We start from the raw sequence: 19777 nt of genomic DNA on the forward strand, positions 1-19777 counted from the left end.
AAGAAAGAGCTCAAGAAAAAGAATATATCTGAGCAGAAAAAGAAAAGAAGAGAAGGGAAGAAAATAAATAATCTTGAGCTTCATTGTTATATTGCTTGTCAATTGTAAGAAAGAGAGAAAGTGAAAAGAGAGAAACACCTACGAGTGTTTAAACTGCATTGTACTGTAATTACATCTTCTCTATGAAATTAATAGTCTGAACGACTTGTAAGCAATCTTTGATTGCAATTCTGAAGAGAATTTAAACACTTGCTGAACTCGGTTCAGATAGAGGAAATCTAGGCAAGGTTACTTAGTACCAAGAGTGTTGCAAATACTTATTCAGTCTAGGGTAACAGGTGGTTATTCGCTGACTATGACCAGGATTGGTGAGAATACTCAGTCGTAATTTTGTTGAAGATTATAGTGGAACCCTCTACGGAGGAGACTAGACGTAGCTCAGGTGGAGCAAACCAGTATAAAATATTTGTGCATTAATTTCTTCTCTTAAGTAAACGCTCTTCTTACAAAACATGCAGTTGTGTTTTTATTTCTAAAATATAAGAAACTTCTATGAATAAAGGAAGTTCTTACAAACTCTGTAGAGTACATTCTATATAGTATGACAAAAGCATTTCTTGTTATAATCCTTTATTAGGTCGAGCGTTAAGCGTTTAAAAGAAAATCATAAAGGTCGACAACATGCTATATCACAAGGGATGCAAAAAGAATTTTTCCATTAACATTATTCAACTCCCTCCCCTTTGTAGTGCTTTTTAGGTATTTCATTACTACCAGAAGATCTACCAGATGCTTTTCACTAGACAACTGTTTACCAGACAATGATTATCACCAAACACTTACTACCAGACAGTTTTCACTAGATTTTTTTTTGTACAATAGGAGGCCAACTAAGTCTTAAATGGCCTCAAGACAGTTCCCAAAACTGCAGACCCAAAACCATGATTTTTGAATTGTATTTGTACAAACTCCTATTTTATGCCCAAAACTCAACCTTCTTCTAATTTGTTACAAACCAAATTTCTATAAAAATATATCAACTCAGATTCACTAAATATATATTCCCAAATTCATCAATAAAGAACTTTTCATGACAACAAATCAACTATACAACAACATGCATAAGTTTTCAATTCAACACACCATCCTTTTTAAGCACCCAACATACCAAATTTCACGATTCAATTAAATTTCACAAATCAATCATCACATCATCATACAAACATGAAATATCACATGCATACCAAATCCAAACCAAATAAACTAGTTTTCCTTACCTAATGAAAGCTCAACCGCTTAAAAGGCCAACCACTGTTCTCACAATTTTAAAGATACTAATTACACCTATAAGCAACAGAAACATGATCATGGTATGGGATTACAAAGTTAATCAATAGAGAACCTAAAAGAAAGCTTAAAGGAGGCATGTAACTTAAAAATAGCCACATGTAAAGAAGAAATGTGGAACCAAAGAAAAGAGCATAAATTTACTTACTCTTTTTGACAAATTGATCAGTTAGATACGAAGATTTTTTCATCCTTTAGGAATTTTCTGAATATTAAACAAATGATCTAGTCAGAAGAAATGTTAAAGAGAAGACAGACAAAGATTTTGGAGTCGAGTTTAGAGATATCACATGAGATTTTAAGCAATGAAACTCGTCTATAAAAATTTCTAGGTTTAATACCTCTTTTGGTCCCTCGAAAGGGGGTAAATGTTCAATTGGGTCCTACCTTTTTTTAGAAGTTCAATGTGGTCCCAAATTTTGTAAAAAGTGTGCAATCAAGTCCTTTTTGGAAACGGCGTTGATTTTTTAACGGAGCAGCTGACAGGGTGGACTGAAGTTAGCTACGTGGCTGTGTGAGGGTAATACGTGGCTGTGTGAGGGTGATACGTGGCTGCGAGAGGGTAATATTACTAAGGTTAAGAAATTAGGGTTTGAGTTAGAGAGAAATTGGTGTTTGAGATACGAATGACTTTTTCTGAAGGGTGTTCGTCGTGTTCGAAAAGTATCGCGAGGCCAGCCCTCCACCTGCAGAAAACCAGAACCAAAAACAAAAATCAAAACCCAGAGATCCAGCGGCCAACCTCGGCGAAGTTTCGTTGATCTCCGCAAACCTGTCGCTCGAGACCCACCGCGCGAACCACCATCGAAACCCCAAGGGTCGCGCCTCTGCCGCTGTGTCGCTCACAAGCTCCGCCGTCGCGGACCACCCCAAAGTTGTCGCAAGTTGTCCCAACGTGAGAGAAAGGAAGTTGCCATATGGTTGCAGAGCAGCGCCGAAGGAGAAGAAGAGAAGGGAAAACTATATCTTTCCCTCACATGAGCGTGACGAAGCAAACATAAGAAGAAGAGGGTAGAAAGAAATTGGGATTTCCAATTTAGGGTTCATAATCCTTTCAGATTGGGAGTTTTCCCTCTTAATTCTAATTTTAATTAGGTTCCTAATTTTCAAATTTAGGACTTTTCGAATTAGGAAAACCACGTATTACCCTCACACAGCGTAGCAAACTTCAGTCCACCCTGTCATCTACTCCGTTAAAAAATTAACGCCGTTTCCAAAAAGGACTTGATTGCACACTTTTTATAAAATTTGGGACCACATTGAACTTCTAAAAAAAGGTAGGACCCAATTGAACATTTGCCCCCTTTCGAGGGACCAAAAGAGGTATTAAACCAAATTTCTATATACACCTAATGGTTTTTAATATTAAAAAATAAAGTCTCATTATTTAAACACTTTAAACTCTATTTTATAGGTTCTAACAATAATAATATAAAATTTAATTTACTATATTATAACATTTAAATCATTTTAAAATATTAAGATAAATTAATTGTTTATTAATTTTAAATAAAAATAAAATTAAAAAAATATGTTAACCGGTTTTCAAAAACTATTAACTTAACATTTTTTAAAATCGTTTAACATTTTTTAATATTTTTGTTAATTTAAATTTTAATAAATAATTAATTTTTTTAGTATTTTAATATAATTTTTTTGAATTTAACATATTTTTAAATTTCTTTTATTATAAAATTTAAAAAATATTTAGTTTATTTTAATATAATTTTATATATTTTATCCTTTTAATAATTATTACGAGAATAATAATAATATAAAATCTGATTAAATATATTTTAATATATTAAATTTTACTAAAATGCTAAAATAAATTAATTATTTATTAATTTTAAATTGGAAAACAAAGTTTAGGACAATATATTAAACGATTTTGGAAATCCATTAACATAGTCTTCAACTGTTTCTGAAAACTGTTTAAGCCTTCAACAAAACTTTAATGGTGACAAAAGGGAGGTAAGAAGAGATAGCAATGAAAGAAGCCATGGATGGATACGAGAGAAACCTTAAAAAATTCTTCAATCAAAGCACCTGAAAAAGGAAAAAGAGCAAGTCAATACTCTGAATAGCTACCTGAGAGGAACATGACGTGCAACAAATGAACTTGAAAGAGAAAAAAGAACAACATCGACGCTCTAAATTGCTGTGAGACGTGTCACCATTCACAATGTAAAACAAAACATATCCACAACATCGAGAGATGTTGAAAGTGTGTAAGAGGTCTGATGAAGGACATGCGATGGTCACCTGGGTGAGACGATCAAAACTGTGTAATTGCCAATCGAAACTGGAACTCCAATAGTGGTAATGGTAGACGACAAAGCCAACAGCTATAGATAGCGTCATCGCCAACATCGTGTGTAGTGGCAAAGACAACAACAATTTTTTTCTCATAAGAACCAGACTCTATATACCGTGTTATATATTGTAAAAATTATGTATGAAATTAATCTTTCGTTAAATATAAACATAGGGTTCTTAAAGGTTTTTAAAACATTCAAGCCTTCAACTATTTTTAAAACCTTTCTAACCTTTAATAATAGTTTTCGAAAATGGTTGAAGATTTACAATATATATTTTCACAAAAATAACTAAAAATGATATTAGAATTTGATTTTTCAAAAACTAAATTTTAACATTTTTCACAAAAATTATTTAAAAAAAGTAAGAATTCAGTTCAAAAATGAAATTTTAACCTCTTTCAAAACTATGCTATCCAAATAAATAGGATTAATGTTTCGGTAGGTCCCTTTTTTTCGTCCAGAATCTCAAATGGGTCCCTTACTTATTCGGTGTCTCAATTGGGTCCTTATTTTTGAAAAATTGAATCAAATAGAGGTTTGCTGTCAAATTCGACAAATGTCGTTAAAGAGGGTATTACGTGGCATGCTGACAGTGTACTTTTAATTGACGTGACATTAGAAACGTATTTTGATATCCCAGAGCTCGCAGGATGCAGGGCAGAGAGGAGTTTGGGTTGGCTTTTGAAAAGGGTTTTCATGTCATTAAAGAAGGGGGGATCACATTGGAGAGGGGACCATCACTAATCATCACCATTTAGAGAGAGACCTCACCATCAGAGAACATCAGAGATTTACCCTCATCGCCTATCACCGTTACTTGGTAATCAAGAGGAGACCTCACGGTCATCCGAACCCATTTGCCTTCAACCTTCTTACGCTTGGAAGAGGACGCTTGGAAGAGGGTGAGACAACCAAAAAGGAAGATCACTCGAAGAGGGTAGAGGGAGCTAGAACCAAAAGGACGATTTTCGTTTGAAGCTGCGAAGGTAAGTTTCTCTGTCTAAGCTCTTAGCCTTATCTTATGTGAATGCATGCCCTCTGTTATGTGTCTAGATATGAATGAATGATGTTGGGTATGAATGAACGATGCTGTCTGGATATGTATGAAGGACGTTTGATCGGTACATAGTCATTTGCCTCTTTTGTGACTTCACCTGTTAATCAAAATTGCACCCAAAATGTAGTTTCAATAAGTTTCATCAGTTATAAGTAACAATAGAATATAAGTGTTTTCCCTCAACACAAAAACTTCAGTATCCATTCCCTTGCACCCAGAAAACACGTAAATAAAAGCAACACGTAAATAAAAGCAAACAGCAGCAAATGTAGTTCTCGTACCAGCTCCTACCTCTATCAAAGGCAAACCAAATCACAGATCCCATGCCAATACACTCAAAGCATTCACCTCCTCGGAATTTCCTCACATCACAGGAGCCTATCATTCCCCAACTTACATCCTCATTCTACTCATTTTCCTAATCTCTGCCCAAGGTAACAATGGAGACTCCAACCTTTGTCTCCTTCCCTCGCCAGCCACCATCAACAGTTTGGAATCTCCACACTGCACTCACCCGCAACCGCCTCAGCAAACATAACCCATCATCCACTTCACCTATCATCGCTCAAAATCACCATTGATGCACCCATTCACTCGTCAGATACCCCTTTCACCATCCAGATTCACCCATGGCCATGTTTTGACACTCATGGCTACTACCAACACCCGTCCAATCACCTTTTCTTTCCACTCCCAATTCTCACATCCTATTCGCCTTCCCCATGAGTCCATTTCTCAACTTTACTCACCATTTTCTCATAACCTAATCAACACAAAAAGATTCCCGTATCCATTTACTTGCACCCAGAAAGCATCAAAGTCGTAAACAGAAGCATCCAAGTAAACAGAAGCATCCAAGTAGGAAAACAGAGAATGAATAAACCAAATCTCAAACCAATTAGTAAATAAAAAAGATGGAAAAGAGAGGGGAGAAGGTGGATTCGACCCCATGGCTGGCGATGCTTTAGGCCGCAACGCGCGACGGTGAGAAGGAGCTGGTGGACTGGAGCTTGGGCTGACGATGGCTCTGGCAGTGCGCGTGGTTACTGGCGACGCCACGAAGGCAGTTCACGGCGGTCTGGTTCGAAGAAGCAGTCGTGCATGCGCGGCAGAGGCGAACCCCTCCCTGGGTTACCGTTTTCGAAGGGAAACGAGAGAGAAGGCTGTGGCGCCTAAGGTCGCCGTCGACGCCGAGACCGGTAGAGGGTGGTGGCACAGTTCTGGCTGAGGCGGCGGTGCACCTCCAGGAGGGGAAAGAGACCTTGGGTCTCCAGAGAACGAGTATAGTGTTGGGAATGAAAGGGGAGATGCTGAACCCCTAGGGATTTCTGGATAGAAATTCGGCCAAACCCTAAAACAAAAAAAAAAAGATATTCTCCCTTGCACCCCCTGTTTTCCTTTTCACAGTGCTTTCCGCTTGGGCTTAGGCCCAGTCCGTTATTGGAAAGAAGAATGGTTTAGACACCACTTGCAACTGCATTCACACCCCCATTTCGTTCGGGCTTAAGCCCACTCTATTTTTGCGAACAAAAAAAAAAGGAATTGGACCTGGGCACACATTTCGGGATGCACCCCCATTTTCATCTTTATACCTTGGCAGCTACAAAGTTGGAGAAAAAGGATTTTGACCCAAACTAAAGAGCCTCAATTTCACTTCAAACCTCTGGTTTTTATCTCTGCACCCCATTCTTATGGGATGTTCTCTTGCTTTTATTTTATTTTTATGCTTTTATTTTTGTTTTGCTTTTATTTTATTTTTATGCTTTTATTATTTGTTTGACTATTAGGATTTTATTATATGCAACCCCTTGTATGATAACCCCTCGCCCCTTTATTTTATTTATATCTATTGGACTTATTTGTTTTGTTTTGCATAAAAATTACAAAAATAAGAAAAAAGGATAAAATATTAAAATTACAAATATTTTAAAAATTAAAAAATATATTTTAAAGGTCAAGCACATGTGTGATCGCACGCATCGTCCTTGTGCTATAAACCTTTTCTCTTTCTTTTATAAAAAATACAAAAATATATTTTAAAGGTCAAGCACGTGTGTGATCGCTCGTATCGTCCTCGTGCTAAAAACCTTTTCTCTTTCTTTTATAAAAAAATACAAAAATACATTTTAAAGGTCAAGCACATGTGTGATCGCTCGCATCGTCCTTGTGCTAGAAACCTTTTCTCTTTCTTTTATAAAAATACAAAAAATACATTTTAAAGATCAAGCACATGTGTGATCGCTCACATCGTCTTTGTGCTAGAAACCTTTTCTCTTTCTTTTATAAAAATACAAAAAATACATTTTAAAGGTCAAGCACATCTGTGATTGCTCGCATCGTCCTTGTGCTAGAAACCTTTTCTCTTTCTTTTATAAAAATACAAAAATATATTTTAAAGGTCAAGCACATGTGTGATCGCCCGCATCGTCCTTGTGGTAAAAACCTTTTCCCTTTCTTTTATAGAAAAAGTACAAAAATATATTTTTAAGGTTTAGGTATATGTGTGATCGTTCGCATCGTCCTTGTGCTAAAAAAACTTTTCTCCTTCTCACATAAAAATACCAAAATATAAAACATTCACATCTTCAAACAACAATCAACCTTTCGACTAGAACTACGTGATCCTTGATTCTCCATCAAAAGTGGAGATACGTAGGAGCAAGGCTAGTCCTTGTCAGTTTCAGTTCCCAAAATCCAAAATCATTTCAAAACAAATTTTCAAACAATTTCCAAACAAACTTCTCAAACAGTTTCAAAAGAACTACGTAACCCTGATTTCTCATTCTGAATGAGAATACGTAGGAGCAAGGTCAATCCTTGTCGGGCCCAAAAAACTAAAAAATATATTTTGTTTGTTTATAGTTTTATTTTAGGAGACAGTTAAACATTTTGAAAACCACATCAATATTCGCGTATTTAGTTAAAGGTACTGCCTTAGGGCAGGCGTTGTAGGGTGCTAATACCTTCCCTACACGTAACCGACTCCCGAACCCAGAATCTGGTTTTTACTAGACCATGCCCTATCATTTTATGGTTTTTCCGTAGTTCTCCAGAATAAACTATGGTGGCGACAACTGTTCTTGAAATGCAAATTGGAAATTTCAGGAGAGCAAGAGAGTTCTTTGATGCTGCCACGATTGCTGATAAGAAGCAAGTTACTGCTTGGAATGGATGTGCAGTTCTAGAGTTAAAGCATGGAACTATAAAGTGACTTATGTTTTTTTCTTCTATTTTTTTTTTCTTCTTTTTAATAGAAAGCAGTGCATGCTAGTCCCAAAAGTAGTTTTGCTTGGCATGTATGGGGCATTTTTGAAGCAAACATTGGCAACATTTACAAGGGAAGAAAACTTTTAAAGATAGGCCACACTCTAAATCTGAGGGATCTTGTTCTACTTCAGTCTCTTGCTTTATTAGAATACCAACACTCAACTGCAAACCTTGCTCGGGTATTGTTCAAGAGAGCATCAAAATTGAATCCAAGGCACCAACCTGTTTGGTTTGTAAGAAATTTATTTTCTCGGATGATTTATCGTAAATATCATTACCCAATCTTTTATTCCCATTTTTTACTCCACATAAGCTGTTTTAGGTTTTCTCCCACGAACCCTAAAACTCATCTTCAAATCTGTTTTCAAATTCGAAAGAGAAAGGGACTACTGCCCTTTTTTTTTGCCTACTTTGCCGAAATTACTTTTCTCAATGACCTGCATGTTTTAATTCACAAATTAAAAAAGTATACTGTCAGCATGTCACGTAACACTCTCCTTAATGGACGTTTGTCCAATTTGACGACAAGCCCTATTTGATTTAATTTTTCAAAAATAAGGACTCAATTAAGACAATAGGAGACCTATTTGAAATTCTGGACGAAAAAAGGAACCTACCGAAACATTAAACCAAATAAATATTAACTACAGTGTTATCCTCATAAATAAATAAAGGCTTAATAACATTGATGGTCCCTTTTTTCGTCAGGTTTGGGCTTAATAAAATAGGAGACCTAGTTTTTTTTTATGTTCAATGTTGTCCTAAAGAATGTAATTTATGTTCAATTTAGTCTTTTTTGCAGACGGTGTTTAAATCGTTAACAATCCATTGTCCAGTTGTACAAAACCCAAATGAGATGGCATTTAGAAGTTGTCACGTCACCATCTTCTTCAACCTTCAGCCCAAACAGAAACTGAAACCCTAATTTCTCTCTAGCCACCTAACCCTAGTGCCGCCACACCTAAACCCTCAGGCTGCTACCGTAATCATCAAAGACCTTCAAACGCAACCCAGAAGACCATCACTAGGACGCCACTGCGACCATCTCCACGCGTCACCATCTTCATCGCGTGCCTTCATCATCGTCTTCTTCCCAGTTCGCGCTGCCACCATACCCTCGCCGCCAGCACCATGCCGTTGTGCCATCATCCTCTCCTTCCACCATCTACCTCGCGTCAGCCGCCGCGAAGCGCACTTCCACCATCATCAACTGCACCGGAAACCTGCATCAAATCCAATCTAGAAAACCCACTAATACCCAAAAACAGCACCGCTGCAATTCGCGAGTTTGTCCTTCTCCATTAACGCAACCTAGCAGTTCGAAACCCTCAACCCTATCGCGCCTAAGAACTACCATATTTGCGAACATGCTTCTCCCTCGTGCTTTCATCAACCTGCAATGAAACACAATCAGCCCAAAAATTCCCAAATTAGAAACCCACAGAACCCTAATATTGCACATCCACCTAGTGCAAGACCACCAACATCCATCACAAGGACAAAGCTGCAACGTCTTCATCTTCTTCTTCATTTAGCCAGCATCGTCACGAGAGAGAACAAAATTTGTAACCATCACTGACGCGCTTCCATCATCACAATAGTGAATGACCTCCTTGATTAGGATATGTGGCAGCTCCACGTGGGCAGTTAAATGTCATCTCATTTGGGTATTGCACAACTGGACAGTTGGCTGTTAACGATCTAAACATCATCCGTAAAAAAGACTAAATTGAATATAAATTACATTATTTAGAACAACATTAAAAAAAAAAAAATTAGGACTATTTCGAACAAACCTGACAAAAATAGAGACCAGCTATTAAGCCATAAATAAATTAAGAAAAAAAGATCGAAATCGAAATCGAAATGAAAATGGTAAGAGTAATGAATTAGTTTCCATGTATTCAATTAAGTACAACCTAAAAGGTATAGCGAAATATGAGTGTTCATATTATTTCCCTTTAGAATTTCTGCGCGCTTTAGTTGCCGTTGCCGCTTCAGTTTTGGCGGTAAAATTCGCAGGGTTTTTTGGTCGATTTGAACTGTGGTTTTGCTAATCGAGTGTGTGAAAAAACACCGAAACAGAAATGGTAGTTGAAGCTAAAATCATCAAGCCTATCGGCAAGGGCATCGTTCACAGAATCTGCGCCGGTCAAGTTATCCTTGACCTCTCTTCCGCCGTCAAGGAACTTGTCGAAAACAGCTTGGACGCCGGCGCCACCAGCGTCGAAATCTCCCTCAAAGACTTCGGCGAAAAATGGTTTCAGGTAATCGACAACGGTTGCGGCATTTCCCCGGACAATTTCAAGGTATTATTCATTTATCACTCAAAACACCGCAAACATCGTTATTAGGGTTTACGTTTATTTTTAACCATTATTTTTAGTTTCTTGCGCTGAAGCATCACACATCGAAGTTAGCAGAATTTCACGATCTTCAGTCTCTCACCACTTTTGGCTTCCGAGGTGAGGCGCTGAGTTCGCTTTGCGCTTTGGGGGAATTGACTGTTGAAACGAGAACGGCGAGCGAACCTGTTGCTACGCACTTGACTTTCAATAATTCAGGTGTTCTCGTGTCAGAAAGGAAAACTGCACGGCAAATTGGAACCACCGTTATGGTAAAAGAGTTGTTCTCCAGTTTGCCTGTTCGGAGCAAAGAGTTCAGTCGTAACATACGCAGGGAATATGGCAAGCTGGTTTCTCTGTTGAATGTGAGTCTCTATTCTCTGTGTGAAAATATGTAGGCCTGTTTGGATTAATTAATAAGTACTTATAAGGCAAGAAAACAAGATAATTTTTCTCCCATATACTAAAATTAACTTATACATCGATTAAAGTTTGCTTTGGAAAATCTAAATAAACGAGAAAAATTCTACATTAGCTAATTCTTCTTCATGAGGGAAACTTATTAAAGTTTACATTTTCATTTTCTTCTCCTATAATTTTAGTTGTTATTGTTAAATATGAGCATTTACTTTCTTCAGGCCTATGCGCTTATAGCGAAAGGTGTTCGTTTTGTCTGCACCAATACGACTGCTAAAAATGTGAAATCTGTGGTTCTTAAGACGCAAGGAAGTGGTTCACTTAAAGATAACATCATAACAGTGCTTGGCATGAACACTTTCAATTGCTTAGAGCCTGTAACATTGTCTATATCTGATTCTTGCAAGGTTGAGGGTTTCCTTTCCAAGTCTGGACAGGGTAACGGACGCAACTTGGGAGATAGGCAGTATTTTTTTGTTAATGGTAGACCGGTGGATATGCCTAAAGTCAGCAAACTTGTGAATGAGTTGTATAAGAGTGCAAACTCTAAACAGTATCCCGTTGCTATTTTGAATTTTATAGTTCCTACCAGAGCATATGATGTCAATGTGACTCCTGACAAGAGGAAAATATTTTTTTCTGAAGAAAGTGTCTTATTGCAAGCCATGAGAGAGGGATTGCAACAAATTTATTGTGCTGGTAAAGTCTGTTACTCTATTAATGAAGTTATGCTGCCTCCTCAAAAAGAAGAGTGTGTTGAGTTGCGTTCCTCTAATGGGAAGTCTCCTATTGTAATGAAACTATCATCGTCAAATGACAGTCATCCTCGAGAAAAACATTGTAGTGAAAGTAACAATGTTAGCATTTGTCTAGATGAACTTAATATGCAGTGTGACAATGATACTATATCTCAGGATGAGCTTGAGAAGAAACATATTGCTGATATAAAAAATGCTTCTAAATCTATTAATGAGTATCAGTACTCACATGTTGAAGAAGGGTTAATTTGTGATAATAATGGAAGTTTAATGAACCAGGAGTTCACACTCAGAGCACATAACACTTCAAAGGTTGACAATAATGGAAGGCAGTCAGCTCATCCTGGTAGAATTAGACATGATCAACATACTATTGTCTCAAAGACAATTAATAGTGGCAACACTTCTAGTAAATATTCATTTAACCATTCAAGACATGTTCAGTCCACTCTTAAGAATTTTGTTTCTGTAAATAAAAGAAATCGTGATGGTGTATTTAGAGCTTTATCTGAAGTGCCTGTTCTTAGAAATCAAGATTCTCATTGTCAATTGAAGACTGCAAATACTGAAACAAATGACCTGATTACAAGATCATCACTTTGTTTGGACCAAATTGATGAAGCTTCAAGGGCAAGTGAAATTGAATCTTTTAATTGTGACTCCTCTGACAGAGAACCTGAATCTAATATGGTAGGTGGTTTGAACTGCTAAAACTTCATACATTGATACTGTTTAATTCTTGCATGCACTATGTTGATATTGGTTTTTTAAATTATTTGCTATTTTGTTATTAATAATTGCATTTCTAGAAATTTATGTTTTAGAACATATATGTCAATAAAAGAAATAAGTAAATGCAATATATTGGAGATGTTCTTGTAAAACATTCAGTTATTCAACTGGATGTTAGTTTCTGTTTTCTATTATATTTGTGTAACCTATTTAGTAGAAGACTTTAGAGCCTATATATGCGTTTCTTGTATTTTCTTTCTGATTAAGTGAAATAATATTCAGTTTAGTTATTTTGTTAAGCTTTTCTTTGTCTTTTCTTCATACCATTTTTCTGATACACAGTGTTCATGTCTTTACCTCATTCATTGCACATTTTTTGTTGCTTTTTCTGAGGTGAAGACCTCCCTGCCCTTGTTATACTTATTTCTTTCCAATAAAATTTCTTCTTTTGTCCAATATAAATAAAAAGTCAATTAAAAAATCCTGCTATTTTCTCAGTTTTCTTTATATATATGTGTGCTGATTTACAGGAAATCAATCTAAAGAATAATACACCTTTAGCCGATACACCATCAATTACTCCTGGCATTGATATGATCTCTACAGATGCTTTGGCCTCAAGCCCTCCAGTACATTCTTCACCTGCACTGTTAGATTCTTCCAAGTCTTCTGGTCGTAAGATATGCTCTAACATGCAATTTTCTTTTCAAGAGCTTAAGAAAAGGAGAGAGAAGAGGATTTCTCTGTTTCAATCCAGTAATTTTGGATGTGGAAAAGCTAAAGACAAGAGGTTTATATTTCTGTGCCCTCTGTATGAAATAGGAAAATATCTCTATGCTGACTTTTACCTATATTTGATGTTAGTCTCTATTCGGCTGCAACATTGGAGCTTTCACTATCACAAATTGGAGAGGAAAAAGAAAGGGCCTTGGCAGCAGCAGCTACTGAACTTGAGAGATTTTTTAGGAAGGAAGACTTCAGCAGAATGAAGGTCCTTACTTAGTATGCTTCATTTATTCTTGATACTATTTTGTATTATTGTGGTGCTGTTTGGTTGTTTGCTAGCTTAGAAAATGGTCAATTGTTTGGGGTTTTTGAGTTTTTTTTTTTCCTGCAAAAAACTCTAGTCATTTTTGTTTCTGAATTTTGAATACGTTGTCAGAATCTCTAAATTATCATGGCTGAATTAAAATATATGTACAATCCAAGTACATACATTATGTATTTACCGATGATTACTGAGGCCACATGTTTGAACAGGTTATTGGGCAGTTCAACCTTGGGTTTATCATTTGTAAATTGGATCAAGATTTATTCATTGTGGATCAGGTAATTTCTAATATACTTTTCGAACTAATTGGTCCGTGGTTTCTTCCACCATTCCCTTTAATAAATAATTCATATAAATGCATCCTTTAGCTAAATTTAAATTTTGTTCTTTACCGAAACATAATTTGTGTTTGAGCATGACCGTTTTCAGCATGCTGCTGATGAGAAGTTTAATTTTGAGCGTCTATCGCAATCAACCATCTTGAATCAACAACCCCTTCTGAGGTGAGGAGTTTATATCATTATTCACTAATCATCACTGTGCACCTATTATTCGTGTTTTTCTTTTTGGAGTGGAGGGAGCTTTCAATGACATGTTACAAAGGTCTTGTTAAGTTAAAAAAATTAGAGTATGATTAGAGCAGAAACTTTGATTGTTAAAGTACAATTGCAATTACCATATATGGATGATACAACACACGACAGCAATTTATCTCTTGTCTTTTTTTGTTCATGATCTAACTTCACCTATAAAAATGTCATATGTAGGTCAATAACATTGGAATTATCCCCTGAAGAAGAAATAGTAGCATCGATGTACATGGACATAATCAGGTACAAGTAGAGCCATATTGATTAAGTATTGATATGTTAATTTCACTTATTTCTGGATTTCTTGTTATTGCAAGAAAGTACATTTCATTAACAGGATCCTGATGTCAATCCTGCATCATTCAAACTATTTACATTTCCTGTTTTCTGTAGCCAGGACATGAATGGGCTGCAGAAGTATCTCTTTTTACCTTCTCATTTAGTTTATTTGGTTTTAAAAACAAGTTGCCTCAAATGGTCAACATTGAAAAGTGATCGGTTTTTAAGTTTATTTTATAGTAGCTGTTATCTACTGTCACCTTAACATAATCAATTCTCAATGTACCAGTTATGAATTTATAAAAATCAATTGACCACTTATGACCCACATGAAACTGGTGATTAAAATACTGCACTGTGTTAACAGTAAGTCGATTCAATGGGTGACCTGGTTTACCTTAATTACGAAAAAATACATAGTTTTGGCATATTTTTCCACCTAGAAAAGCTTGAGTGACTTATAAGAACAGAAATCACAGATGTGAACTCTGAGCTCGACAGCTTGTCGGCTGCAGACTTTAACTCTTTGCATAATTTCTGAAATATTGTCTTGCTTGAGGGTACACCATTGGTCCATTATTCTTGATCTAGTGTATCTTGTAGTGCTGGTTGCTTTTGTATATGGAGGTTTCATTGAAATTGAATTAAGTTTTCTAGTTAAGAAGTTGCACTGTGGTATACTTTTGTCTTGTTTTTGCTTCTATAGGTTTAGTGTGATCAGTAACATGCATTTGCATTATTCTCATTTCAGGAAGAATGGATTTACTTTGGAAGAGGATCCAAATGCACGACCTGGATGCCGTTTTAAATTAAAGTCTGTTCCCTTCAGTAAGAACACTGTGTTTGGAATTGAAGGCAGGTGAATTTTGTAGATTTTATCCTTGATATGACCACATCAAAGTAAATCAGTGATAAGCATGTGCAGTGGACATGCAATTCTCATCATACTCTTTTTATTTTTAATTTTATATTTGAATTGGAAGATTTCTCAGGCCAAAGTTGGAAGACTAGCTGTTTAAGTTGATATATGACTCAAGTAACCGAGTTATTGAAAACATCCTTGATTAACTTATGATACAAGTTAAGCCTACAATGTTCTGCATGAACATGCATTAGGATATATTGATTTAGGAAACATGAATGACATTCAAATTGTGGTTAAGTTTTAGAAAAACCCTCAGCCTTTGTAAGGATCTGCGGAGCCAGCCTGCTTAACCTTGGGAATCATTACGATACCCTTGGTAGTATAATATCCTTTGAATTGAGATTTTTCCATTCCATGATACCAAAGTTGTTAATATTTTCTATATATATATGTATACCCCGGTGTCTAAAGCTTTGACTTAAAGATTGACACATTTGAATCTTGGGATTGCCTAGATCCCTTGCCTTAGTGAATTACTTGCTTCTTTTCAATGATGTATTAAAACTTCCACTAGGGTAAAGAGAATGATACATTGAAGTGATTAACAATAAGCATTTTTCCCAACAGATGTTAAGGAGCTGATCTCTACACTGTGCGATGGTGATGGCCACATGGAATGTTCCATTGTTGGTAGCTTTAAACTGGACTCCTCAGATTCTATATGTCCATCAAGAGTTCGTTCAATGTTGGCATCACGTGCATGTCGATCATCAATTATGGTGGGTGATGCACTTGGAAGAAATGAAATGCGAAAGGTAGTGCATCACATTATTTTAATCACTGCCCCCTCCCCTTCATTAACAAACATGTTAAAAAAAATGCAGAACTGGGATGATAAGCATCTGGTTTTGTGGGAACTAAATTTAAATAAATTGAAGTTTAAATGTTATATCCTTATAGACTGATTTGTAGCTTACACTAATTGTTTCAGATACTTGACCATATGGCTGAACTCAAATCCCCTTGGAATTGTCCTCACGGCAGACCAACCATGCGCCATTTAGTCGACTTGACAAAAATTCACAAGAAGTCTGAACATAAAATGCAGATGTAGTCAACAATGGACTTTTAGCCTGATCGCCACTGTTAGAAGTTAAGGCAGTTATGTAACTTATTTTGTACAAATACCTGTAAATATTTGTTCTCAAATGTTACTGTAAATTTAATGTGCCTGGATATCTTGGGTGCGTGCATACCTGACGCGCTGAAATTATTTTTCAGCTATCCTTCTTTACTTCTCTAAAGGTCTCAGCAAAATGCTATAGCTGCATAACTTCTGAGCTTTCATTCGACTATACTCTTAACGCCCTAGCAAGCACTTTGGTTACGAATTAGGCTTACTTGGGATTGGGAGAATTTGTAGCGTGGAGTGTAGTTTTTATGTAACAAAAGTAGTTTTAATAGGGGATTCATATGTTATGTGATTCAAAATGAAGATGCTATCTATAAACAATACAAAACAGTGGACACAAATAGTAACTACAAGACATGTGGCAAGCTCTCACAGCAACATGTTTCAAAAGCAAAAGAAAATCTACTCTTTTAAATAAACAAAATGGTTGACATAGAAGCCTAACATTGTAACACGTGTCCATTTTAAAATTCAGGTTCAAAACTTTCTTTTCTCTGTGAGATTTTATATTTTCTTTTAGGTTTAATATTTTGGTCTTTATTTTCATAACTTTTGTTCAAAGTGTTTATTGACTTTTCTCAACATTTAAAGTGGTTTTAATTTTTGTAATTTTTGTTCAATTTAGTTTTTTTCTTTTACAGTTTCTAAATGGTTAACAGTACAATGTCCATGTGAGCTTTAGTAAATGACGTGGTTGTCCATGGTCTCTTTCCATCTCATTATCTTCAACCTCTCATCAACAAATCACCATGGTTTCCTTCCCCTGTCACTGGCGATTCGTCATCCTTGCACCTTCCATCTTTGTCAACCACTAGATAGCAACATAGAACCACTGCAAGTCATTATTGTTTGAAATCGCAACTTGTAGCAGAAAGCCCTTGAACTTGCAATCTCAAATCGCAATGCGAGTTTGCATTACCACAGTCCCATTTTCAAACCATGACGAAATATAACTATATTTATCATGCACAATGTCATTTATCATCTTCACCAAACCAAAAAAATCTCAAGTTGCGAGTTCAATGCTTCGTAGCGTCTCATTTATGTTCTCACGCAAATGTGCACTCTCAAATCTCCTCGCATTCATCGAAACAATCTCAGAAATGGATAAGAAATTTGTCTCGACACATCCGCATAAACAATCCACACACGAAAATAAACACAAGCCGAAGAATGTTTTTCTCATTAACCATTTAAAAATTTCTAGAAACTATGTTACATAAATTATGTGCTATTTTTGTAAGTGTGTTAACGTTATTTTTTGAGAAAAAAATTTTAGTAAAAAAATGTATTAAAAATTTGTGATTTTCACTATGTATGAAATCACTTTTTAATTTTTTTATTACTATTATTAACACTGATAGTATATATTAATAGTTATAGTAATCTAATGAATACAAATTATTAAAAACAAAATATAAATAAATCGATAATTTATACAAATTAAAATATATGAGAGAAAATTAAAGTTTTATAGGTTAAATCTACCAATAATTTTGTCCACTCCATGACTTTGTCTCATTAGTGATAGAGGCGTTCTTTTTGCATTTTCATAACTTTGTCCTGCACCTCCAAAATTACATTGTTGTCCTTTGATTTGCACATGTGTGAGTGAGTTATGATTGAGTAATGATAATGTTTGTTTTTTACCAACCAATTAAATTGTATATACATATAAGTGCACCCTCCAAAATTCACTTGTTCACTTATGCTTTCTTACTCTCTTATTCTCCCTGTTTTCATTGTACATTTTGCTGATAGTTATGGTGGTGATTGTGGTGGTAACTATCGTCTTAATGTTATTCTTCGTTAATGGTGTTATTCTTCATTGAGGTCATCATTCGAGTTAAAATTTACATTTGGAAAACCCTTAACCGACTTTTTGTCAAGGGGCCAATGTATTTCGAAATACATTGATCATTTAATTTTTTAATTTAATTGATGTATATAATGTGTTATATTTATTTATTTATCAATTAATTTGTATTATATGTTGTTAGTATTTATTTATTAGTTAATTTATGACATGTGTTAATGTTTTTGATTTTTTACTTAATTTATAATATGTTAATGTTTTATGTTTATAATTTAAATCTTAATATGTTTTGTTTTTTTATTTATTAGATAATTTTTAATATGTGTTAATGTTTTTAAGTTTTATTTAAATTATAATATATTTTTGTTTTTATTTTTGAAATAAGTTATAATATTTTATGTTGTTTTTATTTATTAATTAACTTTATATACGTGTTAATGTTTTTAAATTTTTATTTAGTTTATATTATCTTTATGTTTTGTAATTATTATTTAATTTTTATTATGCTTTGTTGTTTTTTATTTAATTTTTAACATGACTTGATGTTTTTAATTTTTAATTTAATTTATAATAGGTTTATTTTTCATTTATTATTTAATTTTTAATATGTTTTGTTGTTTGTATTTGTTAATTGATTTTTAATAAGTATTAATGTTTTAATTTTTTTAATTTAATTTATAATATGTTTATTTTTTATTTATTATTTAACTTTTAATATATTTTGTTGTTTTTATTTATTAGTTAATGTTTAATATGGTTAATTTTTAAAAAATTATTTAATTTATAATATGTCTATTTTTTATTTATTATTTAATTTTTAATATGTTTTTTTGTTTTTATTTATTAGTTCATTTTTAATATCTGTTTTAAATTTTTTATTTAATTCATAACATGTCTAATTTTTTATTTATTATTTTTTTAATATGTTTTGTTGTTTTTATTTATTAGGTAATTTTTAATATTTTTTAATGCTTTTGAATTTTTATTTAATTTATAATATGTTTATTTTTTTATGTATTATTTATTAATATTAATATGTTGTGTTGGTTTTTATTTAATAATAATTTTTAATATGTGATGTTGTTTATTTATGCATTGTTTAATTTTGAATTTGTGTTGTTATTATTATTAGATTGAGAAATATTTAGTGTCATAAATATATTTATTGTAGGCATTTTTAATATGTGATAACTATCCATTTTAATTAATCGATTCTTAAATAAATTTGAATTTTCTTTTTAAGTGAACTGTTCGAGAGTGATTATACAAATAAGTTTATCACTAATGAAATATTTTCTCATGCAATGATTTAATTGAATGAGTTTTAAAGATTGATATCAAATTTGTTGTGTTCATTATAAAATTTGACAAAAACAAGCATGGAATTGCAAGAAAAACATTCATTTTGTTAGATTGCGTAAGATCCAAAAAAATAAGAATTTTAAAAATAAAGTAGTTTTGAGACTTTGTGTTTTTTGTTTGAAAATTAGTGTTCTTGAGTGTATATTTTTGTTAGAACATAATTGTTACGTTATTTCTTTATTTTTTATATTTTTGCCTAGGAGCAAGGGTCTTTTACCTTTATTTAATTGGTGTAGAAATTAATTAAGGGGTGATTTAGTGTTTAGAAACCCTAGAAACTCTAAATCAAAGAGACAAAACAAAAGAAGAGAGGAGATTGGCGTTTTGGGAGAAGAAGAGAGAGAGCGACAGGAAATTCTTAGTGTAAAGGAATATTGA

General features: G+C 34.2%; 1 protein-coding gene across 2 annotated transcripts; it reads left to right on the forward strand.

The window, feature by feature from the left end:
- Positions 1-9886: 9886 nt before the first annotated feature.
- PMS1 (DNA mismatch repair protein) lies at positions 9887-16323 on the forward strand. Of its 2 annotated transcripts, XM_047315350.2 has the most exons (11): positions 9895-10301; positions 10379-10702; positions 10976-12202; positions 12775-13034; positions 13109-13235; positions 13505-13573; positions 13725-13798; positions 14063-14128; positions 14916-15019; positions 15657-15844; positions 16021-16323. In XM_047315350.2, the coding sequence occupies exons 1-11, from the start codon at positions 10080-10082 to the stop codon at positions 16141-16143; spliced, it is 2784 nt and encodes a 927-aa protein (XP_047171306.1). In that variant the 5' UTR covers positions 9895-10079; the 3' UTR covers positions 16144-16323. The 2 variants fall into 2 exon arrangements, with proteins under 2 accessions (XP_087953922.1, XP_047171306.1); XM_088097796.1 differs by lacking the exon at positions 16021-16323 and having other exon boundaries at positions 9887-10301; positions 14916-15023; positions 15657-15792.
- The last annotated feature ends 3454 nt before the right edge of the window (positions 16324-19777 follow it).

The sequence above is a fragment of the Vigna umbellata genome, chromosome 8, assembly GCF_029865625.1.
Source record: "Vigna umbellata cultivar VRB3 chromosome 8, Vumbellata_1.0, whole genome shotgun sequence".
NCBI lineage: Eukaryota > Viridiplantae > Streptophyta > Magnoliopsida > Fabales > Fabaceae > Vigna > Vigna umbellata.